This window comes from Cannabis sativa, chromosome 4 (assembly GCF_029168945.1).
Source record: "Cannabis sativa cultivar Pink pepper isolate KNU-18-1 chromosome 4, ASM2916894v1, whole genome shotgun sequence".
NCBI lineage: Eukaryota > Viridiplantae > Streptophyta > Magnoliopsida > Rosales > Cannabaceae > Cannabis > Cannabis sativa.
In genome coordinates, this window is record NC_083604.1 from 52,891,174 (window position 1) to 52,903,169 (window position 11,996).

The following is an 11,996-nucleotide window of genomic DNA, read 5'->3' on the forward strand; positions in this document are numbered from 1 at the left end:
CGCATGGCATTGTCTAAAGGCTAAAGCATTTACTTCACCAGGCGAACACTGGGCTGGGGCAACTACGAGTAAGGAGATAATAAAGCAAGAGAAAATTCTCCACAACAGATGTATATCATGCTTATAATACTTTGGAAGGGAAAAAAATTATACATATTTTATTTTTTAAGGATCCCACCTATAAAACATTGGATTGAAAAATAAAGGGGCATTCTTGTTCCTAAAGCAAGCATATTTGACTGAAATTCCCAGCTAACAAAAATATGGCAGACTGCATGTCGTTACAAACTTCTCCGTGTGTAGATTGAAAAACCTTTCCAAAAGAAATGGTTAAACCACAACCAGCAGCAGGAATAGAGGGCAAGAAAGGCTATATATTTATGTACAAAAGGAATGCAACTTGTCTTTGACAATAAACAAACAAAAAAAATGTCAAACGAGAGCAGCTAGCTTATGCTTTGATCTGTTTCATACACAGCTTTAAATGAACTTGTGTGACCAATTTGAAGCTCGGGCAGACAAGCACTAGAGAGATTCTCTTGGCAAAACTAGATCATATATATCCAAAACACCCAATCCTTTGAAGAAAAACTCACTCTCCATATGGCATCATCCATTAGAGATCTGCACCTCCGTAAGAGTGTGTGTGAAACTGATTGGATAACTGTGAGCAAAGCAGTTATATAAGTAGCAGGCATCCATGTAGAAATATCCTACAATTTTGAAAAATGACCAGTTAAATCCATAGCTCCACCTGATTTCCGTTTCTTTGTCTTTATAAAGTTTACATCACGAGGCACACGCAAACCATCAGCATCCAGGCCCCCCGATTGATGATTGTTCATCAGGGTTGACTGCCAACTCAAATTCCTTTCCAGGTTTAACATCTTTACTGACAGGGAGCTTCATCTTGGGAGACAACATTTTCACTTCTTCAGTAGTATATATAAAAATCTTTCTAACCATACTACAGAACTCACTGCAATAGGGAAACCAAGAATTAATTTAAACATGGCTAGAAAAACAACAGACACGTCCAGTTGGAGATTGAGAAGAAAACATGAGACAATCTTTGGAAACAAAATAAAGGTTCTTCAATCATATAAAGTTTCATAAGCAAGATAGAATAATATGTGGATGTTAAACACACACACTAGTGAACCTCTAAAGCATAAGTGCACCTGTGCTCAACCAGCAATGGAAATTTAATGCTAATCTAATATAGGATAATATTTCAGCTGATTAACTCAGGTGGCAGAAGATTAGCTGGAAATATGGAACCCCCACCCCAATGTACTATCATGCAGAAGAGCTATGACTTCAAATAGTTGACTTGTGAACCAACACTTCAGTAAATGGGAAAAAGAAAAATCTAAATGACAACATCATGCGCCAGTAAAAACATCTGTGTATCAAGAAAACATGGTCAAATGAAACTTACTGCCATGGATCATCCCCAACCATCATCATATCATCTTCATCATCAGTGTAGACAACCTGCCATTTCTTAGTAGATCCACAAAGTTCACCCTGAATGTCAAACATCTCCTCCAATTTCTTCAAGAGATCCTCATATCTATCAAATCTTGTTAAATCTACAGCTCTTCCAACTGCAATCCCTTGCATGTGCACCTATAGAAAAATATACTTCTGTGAGACAGTACAAACACCAAGTAGAAACAACTGGCTTACAGGCAAAGGACCCAAGTATTCAGTGGATAGGACTGTTTAAAACATTGATGTCAGTACCCACAGCGTGCATAAGCACAAGGAAGGGAAAGGAAAGGAAAAACACGACTCTAGACCAAGGGTGGAAATATTAAGAACTACCTTCGTGCAGCTTCTAATTTGCCTACTTTGCGACTCCTGTGGTGATCTCAAACTCGATTTTTCAGCATCATAACTCACAGAAGGATGATCAGCTCGATTAACATTAGATGGTTCAGAGTGCTCCGATTCAGCATCCAAGGAGGGAACTGGAAGAGCATCCCCAAAACTCCCAGCCATTGCCACCACCTGCACAGGTGAAGTGTCTTCTAAATTGGAGTTGTGAACTAGCTGAATACCAAACAACCTGCAGCTACTCCCAGAGTTCTGTTTTCTTTCCCCGGAATCTTTGTAGATAGAGAAAGAGTCAGTTACTGCATCCACTCGATTGGACCAGTACATTGTGTTGCTGGACATGGTAGCAAGGTTGTTGTTCCCACTAAAACCAAGAGAGGTTGATTTTGAAGCAGAACTAAACTTGGGTGATGAATAGAGTTCTTGTCCACGTTGTTGGTCACAGTATGAGAATGCTGAGGGAGAGTCCCCCAGAGATTTCCATGTACCTAAAGAATCTTTAAATGAATAACCAAATATGATGGCAGAATATAAGGATGGCTAGATAAAAACTTTGCTTACCAAGAGCAGAAAGATCTGAGGATGGTGGGGGTAAAACAGAAGGCCTTGCACGCTTGTTCCTTTGGGTAGGTTGAGTAGTTGGGGGAGGAGTTGCCACAAGTGGCTCCAATTCCCATGGAGATACTCTTTCAGGTCGCATTATTGATGATGGTTCATCCCATTGAACCTGAAAATAATTACACAAATACTTTAATCTAAAAGAAGAAGGCTTGATTAAAATTATTAATCAGCCAAAAGTAAAGCCATTTAATTAGTCTTTTGATGAAACTAACTAATTCACAGGAAGTCAAGTCTTTGCTTTCATTAGAGAAACACATTTGAAACTCATTAACAATACAAAGACCTTACCATTTTTCTCCACAATAAGGCATGCAAGGGAAATAAATTAATTTATAAGACACAAAATGCTCGTAAACTCGTATTGAAAAAAATTAAAAAAAGAGCTGAATCAGTATAGTCGAAAATACGGACTCCTAATCTCTTTTTAAATAGCTAATGCTTCACACATATAGCTAGGTACACACATATCTAAAAACCATAGAGAAACCAAAAGAACTACAGATATGAATAACTTTGCATTACAACAAACCCACCCATCATTGAAGATATCACGAAATAAGAATGAAGAAAACTTTTAGGCACTCTTTAACCAAATAGCAACCAAAAGAATGGTCCTTTCTTAGATATATCATATATTCCAACCCATTTTGCTTATTTTTATTAAGTCCTACCATTTCTCTCCAGCCAAATGGCCCAAGGTCTTGTTTACATTCAATTTTGTTCTCTGTTTTCTGTTTCCTGTGTCTTCAAACAGAGAGTTGAAAATTCTATTAAAAGCTTGCTACACAACCTTATTTATGTATTTAAAAATTGTTACCATGGAGAAAGATGGTCAACAATTCCCACTCATGGTCCTTGCCAATTGGATCATCCATATAATACACAAAAACAAACTCTCAGAAATTTAATATATTTAATGAGATCTCAATTCCAGTAATGATTCATTAGATATCTTACAGCTAGAATCCCTTTACTTGTCAGCTTCTCCACAAACACTTTTATTCTCCAACGAGAGAAATCAAGAAGTTCCTAAAATCTTTACATTTTTCCAAAATTATACTAGTAAATTTAACAAACTGTTCCAGCTTATGCAGAAAATCTGGTGGTAAGATCATAAGAAGATTCAAATTGATGTCAGGAATTCAATTCAAACAAGGATAAAATGGCATACTTCAAATGAAAGTCAAAAGTTCAAACTATTCTAATATGCTGAACAAAGCTGGGGTATCAATTAAGAAAATATTGGAAAAGGAGGCACACCTTAAGCGACCGCCATTCAGAATGTGCCCATCCAGATGAAGTATTATCTCCTACACCAACAATTGTACCACTGAACCTGTAATATAGTGAACATATGAGCACACAATAATTCACATCCTTGGAAATCTAAAGTCAGACAATATACCTTCTCTCAGGAACTTCCTCCCCCTCAAACCTCATCTTAAACCTCATTCCAACAGAGAGTTTTTGATTGTGCGCTTCAAGGTACTTGTTGACACTTACAAGAAACTCAGATCGACTTGTCCTGGTAATCAAATGAAGCAATTTCAGCCAAGATTACTTAAATGAGCAATAGCAATTTCAGCCAAAGATTACTTAATGGAGCAATAAGAAAATGTAGATGTAAAAACCAAATAGGCAATTAATTTTTTAATTTATCAGAGAAAATATACGAACAATCAAAATGTAAATTTGAGAAAAAACAACAGGAAAGAAGCAGGGGCATAATCTAACTCATTGACACTAATCATATTCATGCCATTGTCAACATCAATCTAGACACCCTTTACATTTTCCCTGTTTTCTCCATTATAACTTAGAAGAAGATTTGAAAATGCCTCGACAATATTGGGAAAAACAAAGAAAGAAAAAGGAGATCTTACTCCTCGTCTCGTAGGTGTGAGAAGTATAAGCTTACTTCGAAAGTTAACCAAATGTATAACACACAAACTGCACTAAACACAATAAACCACTACCCTTTCCTCTTCTTTTTCTTTTTTTTTTCTATTTCTATTTCTATAGGAACCAATATCAGAAAATCCAGTACAGCATGTAACTTGTCCAACTTACAATGAAGCCTTTATCCAAATAATAAACACATGACAGAAAGTAAAACACATGAATACAGAACAAACTATCCAGATGTTTGTGCATTCAACTAAGCAAAAAAGAAACAAAACCTTGGTTTGTAAAAGACAGAAAAGAGGGTTCCAGTTGAGATGGCATGAGATGCTGTAGCTAGAACTCCAAGATGCATGCTGTGACTAGAAATCACAGAAGACGGCATATTGCTCGGTTGTCTCATGAGTCTCCTAACTCCAACACGCAGCTCTCCATTTTCACCTCTGGAGAAAAATAAATTAAAATATGAGCTAAACTGAAATCTTCTAACGGTATAATGAAAACAGAATATCCACAGTTTTTTTCCCATAACTTCTGCAAGAGAACTTGCCTTAAAAAAATAAATGCATCACCAGCTACCAACTTCTTGGAACTAACGAAGACACTCCACCCAGTAGTGAGCAAATGACGTCTAGGTTGCCCTGTGGTCAATCTTTTAATATCAGTATCCCCGTGATGTAGGAACTTGTTAACATCACAGTAGGAAGGCAGAAAAATGTTGAAACAATGGAAGCTCCACTTAGCATGACAACAAAAATTAGCAAAAGTGCCATAACATAATATATAGAGCGATTAAACTTCTTGAGAAAAAAAAAGAAGAAGAAGACAGAGAACCGAAACTATTTTAAGCCACGTGAAAAATACAGTTACTTCTCTGGAGTTGCTCACTTTTCCACAACCAATTTGTGTTCTAGCAACTCAGTTAATAAAAAAAATTCCCGTGCAAAGCAAATTAGATCTGAACATCCAGCAATAAAAGGCAACACACCAGGAACAATAAGCAGCATGCACCACAGACTAAGATAACTTAGGACAGAATTAAATGCAACTTAAATGATATTCCAGCTAAAAAATTTGATATAATATGGACCAGCCAAATGATATTTGCTACCATAAGCCAAAGAAGAATAGTCAACCTCGAAATATATGACGAAAATGCCATTCATTTCCATGCAGATCAGTGGCAACCAATTCCTGCCATGGTGGTTGTTGAGACATATCCTGGAAAGATAACAAAATAATAGCACATGCAATTAGTAAAGAAAATACACACAATAGAAACTCCCAGCACAAGAAAGCAAGAACATAAAGTGTATTCCAAGCTAAAGAATACGCATGTGTTCTGTGTGAGTGTGTTTGAATGAAAAAATGTGCAGAATTACGTAGGCCAAAAAATCTATAATCCAACATGAAAATAAAATTAAAATTTCGAGGCTACCAGTGGTGGTAAACAATCATCTGCATGCCTCCGAAGAACAGAGAATCCACCATGAGTGCTAGTATCAGATGCAGTAAGTGTCTTGCAAAATGAATGCACCGTACACCTTGGAGGTTCAGGAAGTGGAGGGTCTGGGCTTGTCAACTCAGTTTGCTAATTCACAAAAATATATAAAAGTTTTTAACAATATGATTAAAGAGTGTGAAAGGACAAACAAAAATATCATGCATTAGCTTTGAAAGCTGCTGAAATCATGTTAGGCACAAAAATATAACCAAAATCAGCTCTCAAACTCAAAAGAATTACAAAAACTTTAAGGAAAAGAAAGCTCACATCCTGTTCTGGTAATAGAGTAATTTGCGCATAAACTTCATCTGTTTCTACTTCAGCCTACCAGAGTACAAGGTAAAAGTAAAAATTAAATAATGATCACCAACCAGTGCTTGAAAGAAGAGAACATTCATTATGAGACAATAAAATGTGAATGACATAATTTACCCTCAGTTGAACATTAACAACTTTACAAAGAATTTTAGACGGTAGATTAAATGAAGGCATTTGCTGCTCCAGACCCTGATGCATTGATGCTTCCAACTGCATTGGATAATCATACATGAGAGACTCAAAAAAGTTAAATAATACAGAAAGAGGAAAAACAAATTCTGGACTTCAAATACATATCCATGCGTGTTTCTGATAGATGTTAAGTACAATTTTTCATTTGAGACATTAATTTAGATCTTATTGGATACTTGATTATCATACATGAGAGACTCAAAAAAGTTAAATAATACAGAACGAAAAAACAAATTCTGGACTTCAAATACATATACATGCGTGATGCGTGTTTCTGGTAGATGTTAAGTACAATTTTTCATTTGAGACATTAATTTAGATCTTATTGGATACTTGATTATCATACTGGGTACCTTGTGTTCTCAAAATAAGGCCCTTATTTACAGTTAAATTGTGATCTCTTAGTATGATTCTTTTGGGTAAATGGCTTAGAAGTTGTCCTTTGTAAAGAGATGTCTTATGCCACTAAAACTAAAAGCAAAAATTTGAACGGGAAAAACTGGTTCAGCATATGCAAAAGTATGAGGGTAATAGTTAGCCCCACTTTAAAAAGCCTCTTTCCTTTCTTTCTACTACGGGACGGTTTCCTGCTTTCTCTTTGACTTGTCACATTTCTATTTAGAAAGTAATTATGTTTCTATCCAAGAAATATTACAATAATAGTAAATAAACAATTATTTTGAAATAATTTTTTGCCCCTAAATGTAAAACACATTTTTGCTGCAAACAACTCCTCACTTTTTTTTTAAGTCTCCTAACTGGGGCGTGCAAGGTTTTACATATCCGAACACATGTCACTCATCGCCCTTCCACAATATCTTCTAGATTATCCAAAAATATTATTCTATTTTGTTTGCTTGGTGATGATAAGGATTCTAAAGATGAATTGTGATTTTGGTGAGAAAGTGGAGTTCATATTTCGTTTGTTTTTCTCTTATTTGGGTACACAATGTCCCTTATAATTGATCCTACTTATTTATATTATCAATGATGGTCCTCGGTTCCAGTAAATAATAATAAACAAATAAGTGTTCTGTAACTTGTAATTAGCTATAATAAATAATGGAATGCTATAAAGAGATAAAATTTTAATAAACAACTTTACAATAGAGTAAAAGTTAACCCCAGAAAATCAAAAGATTCAGAACAACCAGAAGATCACATTTTGAAAGTTCACATGCTCAGCATGAGACAAAGGGAGAAAGTAGAAGCTTAAAAATACCTGTTCCATATGACCTTGTGGAAAGTAATATACTCGCTGCCCTTCACGGGGAAGGGTGACGAGTGGTCCTGCACATGCATGCCATAATTCCTTGTACAATTCATCTGAGGATACTAACATTAAAAAATTACAGAGTTAAACTAAGACATTCAGATTAAAAACGAAACAGCAAAATGCAGCACGATGTACTTTATTGAACAATTATGACCATTTACTGGATGTAAGTCCAACAAGAAAATATAATGAACAAACAAACAGCTAAGTATTTACAAAAGTACTAGCAGAAAAACAGCCCACCAAAGTACTAGGCAAAGTTGACTTTTCCATCTCATTCACTATTTACCTCAGAAAATTAATCATTAGAATTTAAAGAAAATAAAGATTGTCCAAAGAATAAAAATTCATTATTGAGTTATAGAAAATGGATGGATAAAGTTTAGACATTGGGTAGCTAATTGATTATTCAATGAGAAAGAATTTACAGGAATTGGGGTGTAGATGGAGATTGGAGCCTTTAATTGTAATCTGCTAGTTTGATTTTTATCCAAAAGCCTAAAATACAAGATCTGCTATACTGCAGAAAATTGACTTTTCCAAAATGTAAAAAAAAAAATGCAAGCATACATAGCATTTGCATTTAAAGCAAACAAAAGAATTGCACTATTTTAACGACAATGAAATAACTTGTGAAGGAAAAACTGAAACCTGGAGGGCTTCCATTGGAGGTTGGATTCAAAGCTGGGAACGCCATAGCAAACGACCACAAAGAATGACAGAATCTTTAACAAACTCTCAAATCTGTTCAATATAAAGTAAGTAGTTAAAAAAATGAAAAAACAAATGTTTGATAAAAAGAGGCTAGGAAACCAACTAGTGCCAATTAATTCTCCCACCAACTAAACCAAACCAGTAATTACAGCCCTTAATCAATGCAAAACTGGTTACAGAATCTGAGAGCAAAAGCCTTCTCTAGCTGCTGTAGTGTTGTCAGTGCAGTCTGCTTTGTGACTTAAATGCAGCAAGAAAAAATTAAAATAAAAAAGGGTTTGCATTTGAAGCTCTCACGCCAAAATTTGAGCAGTAAAGTTTGTACCTTTTTCAGTTTAATTATCAACTCTTTCTCTTCTAAAGTAAATAAAACTCCCTCATTTTCAAAAGACACGTAGTCTTGTTAAAAAGAAAAAAAGAAAACCATAAACACATATAATTCATTTCGCATTTAACATAGCAATCGATTTTATGTACGATCCGTATCACTGTGTTTAATACCCATTAATAAAATTTCAGCGCTCCCAACAACAATTCAGTGAAACATGAAACAAAGAAGCAAATTAAAACAAAGGTTAAAAAAAAAAAGCACCAAATAAAATGCTTTCGATTCTTCGATTTTCACCGGATCCTTAAAAATAAAATAAAATAAATAAAATACCCATTTCCCCTTCCTCAAGAAAAAGAACATTTCATCATTCAAAAATAAAACATTTCATTTCCTCACCAAACCCATCCTCACTCAAGCTCAAGCACCAGATCGCACAGATTTTCCACCAGTACAGCACACAAGATACAGACCCCCCAAAAAAAAGAAAAACAATACAAAAACCCTCAACAAACAGAAATACATAAAAATTAACAAAACAAAAATTCCGAAAAGAAAAACATATACATAAGTGTATGATTTAGATTTACCAAAAAATAAAATTGTGAGCTGTTTCGCCCGAGCAGAAGTCTGATAAAAGAATTATTAAGTCTGATAAAAATTTGGTAGATTTATGAGAGTATGGGGTTTTGGGATCCGATGAGGAGGACGACGATGATAAGGTCGTGTTTGTTTGAAGCCGACACCACCCCTTCTCTGCCTTTATTTTTTCCCTTAATTTTTTACTTTTCTTTTTTTGTTTTCATACAAACATACACTGTCTTTCTCTCTCTATATATATGTCTTATTTTTATATATTTATTTATAAAAATAAAAAGTTTGCATATTTAATTTTTACAGATATTTTATTAATAAACAATAAATTCTTTTTAATATACATAGATAGAGTTTAGACTGGCCCAAAAAAATTATTAAATTATTAATTATTTTATCAGATACTGAATAGGGAGATAAGGGGGCGTAATACGCACTCACTTAACTTTCGCTCTAAATGTAGGGAGAGAAAGTCAGAAGAGGAACAGCGTTCCATTGAGTACCGTGAAATCCCTACAAGTTTCTCTTTTCTGTCCCATTTTCCACGCTCAAAGAATCCATTTTTTTCTCATTTTAATTAATATTATTTTTAAAATAATTAGAATTAAGTGTATCAATTACAATTTTATTATTTGTTAATTGGGTTTGCCCTCTGTCTGACTGACTGTCCCATGTTTAAGTATTTTTTTAATGATAATATTAAAGTAATAAAGATAAGATTGTAATTATTGGTTGTTAGGTGGAATTACTGATTAACCCTGTCCTTTTCTTTTATTCTATCAAAGGTTGTACCGTATGAACTTGGGTGACCCAACCCCACACATTCTAAGCACTGTATCCCTATCCTATGACACCTATGAGCTGTGTGACTGTGTACATGAGATTCACAAGGAGGTATTTGACTTTTTATTTAAATAAATAAATAAATAAAATAATCTCATTAAAACTTTTAGTAAACTCAAAACAAAAAAACAAAAAAGTAAAAAAAAAAAAAGTGTCAAATACATTAATTGTTAACTCAGAAAAATAATTTTTATTTTATTTTATTATTTAGTTACATTTAAAAAAACAAATTGAAAAAACTAGCAATCAAAGATAAATAAAGAGAAAGGTTACAGAAACTAAGAACTTGGAACACAGTTGTTCCAAAGCACCTCTTCATCGGTTCCTAACGCCTGCTGATCAATGTTATGAGCCAGAGTGTTATGGCGTCGAGGTATGAACTGGATGGTAGCGTCAGGAAAATTAGATTAATTTTAATTCCATTTTTAGCATATTTAATTGACGAAAATATTTTATTATTCATTGTATATTTTCGGCTGGTATGCTTCAATATGGTTTCCTATTTTGTGTATTCAAACTTGAAAGGAAAGTTGTCTAGCTTTCCTATCTTTGGAAAAAAGGTAAAAATAGTAAGTTTGGTTACCCATTTCTTTTTTATCTAACCAGCTGGTATATTCTGATCTTGTGTGAGTTTCTCATTTTCTTAGATCAGATTTCTTTAAGAGAAAACCGGAGCTAAGCTTTCCTTTTCTATAAAAGGAAAGTTGTACTTACTGCCCACGATTCTGTAGGTACAAAAACGGAAATTCCTAGACTGATTGAAGAATTATTTTAGGGAAGTTTCTAGTGAAGGGGTACGAGTTCGGAGTCGTATGTAAAAATTTGTCAATAAGGTGTATATTGATTATAAATACACCTTATAGCAGCTAGATTTTGCATCTCTTTCATTCACTTTCATATCTTAAGGAAAGAGTGTCTTTGTTATGTAGAGAAGAGTTGTTCGACTCTTACTCTGTTTATTTGTTGTTTGTATTGTCTTGAGTCTGTATTCAAGTCTACAACGAAGAAGAACATCAGTGCACCTTCGGGAGAAGGTATTTACAAGCTTTCGAGAGATTTCTTTTGAAGTCTTGCATCGGGAGGATACAAGCACACCTTCGGGAGAAGGGTTTTTACAAGCTTTCGGGAGATTGCTTTTGAAGTCTTGCATCGGGATGATACAAGCACACAACCTTCGGGAGATGGTTGTATAGGCTTTCGGGAGATAGCCTTTAAGCCTTGAATCAAGATAATTCAAGAACTCTTCAAGGTGATCGAAGGGAGTTCGAGGTCTTGGAGTTTTATCAAGATTCGGTTAGTAGGTGGAATACATCAAGCTTGCGGCATACAATAAGAGGGAGTCTATTTATACATAAGTCAATTACTTTGTATTTTTGATACCGATCTAATGAATCTTATCTCTGGGCGTGGCCCCGTGGACTAGTAACAATCTGAAAGGATTGTTGAAACCACGTACAAAAATCTTGTGTGTTTTTACTTTTATGCATTGTTTGTTTTTCTGGGTTTCTCTGGAGTTACAGAGTTGTATTCTGTAACTACGGAAAAACTGTTTTCAGTACCAGTTTCATTATTCCGCATTTAATTAATCACTTAATTAAATAATTAAACTGGGAATATTAAAATACGAAATTTCAGAGGAGATGATATGCCAAACTTTGTCTGAAAGAGCTGAATAGTTCTGTTGCTTCTCTACAATTTTGGTGATGAGCAATTGACAGTCAGAGACAATCAAACGGAGGGGGGAAATGCACCGCCTTGCACCATGTTAAAGCTCTTAAAAGAGCTTTAGCTTCTGCAAAAATTGGTTGTGTTCTTGAGACTGCAGAAGAGTGAAAACTGGCTACCACAAGGCCTTTGTGATC

The 11,996-nt window shown here is 34.7% G+C and overlaps 1 protein-coding gene across 4 annotated transcripts; it reads right to left on the reverse strand.

Moving 5' to 3' along the window:
- Window positions 1–354: 354 nt before the first annotated feature.
- Window positions 355–9,552, reverse strand: LOC115714321 (auxin response factor 1). 4 transcript variants are annotated; one of them, XM_030642979.2, is made up of 16 exons: window positions 9,288–9,527; window positions 8,495–8,609; window positions 8,307–8,399; window positions 7,602–7,705; window positions 6,302–6,397; window positions 6,137–6,193; window positions 5,804–5,956; window positions 5,502–5,586; window positions 4,916–5,006; window positions 4,644–4,808; window positions 3,869–3,988; window positions 3,724–3,799; window positions 2,404–2,569; window positions 1,831–2,330; window positions 1,442–1,632; window positions 355–979 (listed from the first exon to the last, which is right to left on the reverse strand). In XM_030642979.2, the coding sequence occupies exons 3-16, from the start codon at window positions 8,350–8,352 to the stop codon at window positions 811–813; spliced, it is 2,019 nt and encodes a 672-aa protein (XP_030498839.2). In that variant the 5' UTR covers window positions 8,353–8,399; window positions 8,495–8,609; window positions 9,288–9,527; the 3' UTR covers window positions 355–810. The 4 variants fall into 4 exon arrangements, with proteins under 4 accessions (XP_030498839.2, XP_030498837.2, XP_030498838.2 ...); XM_030642977.2 differs by having other exon boundaries at window positions 7,602–7,714; XM_030642978.2 differs by lacking the exon at window positions 8,495–8,609 and having other exon boundaries at window positions 9,288–9,552.
- Between the last annotated feature and the right edge of the window lie 2,444 nt (window positions 9,553–11,996).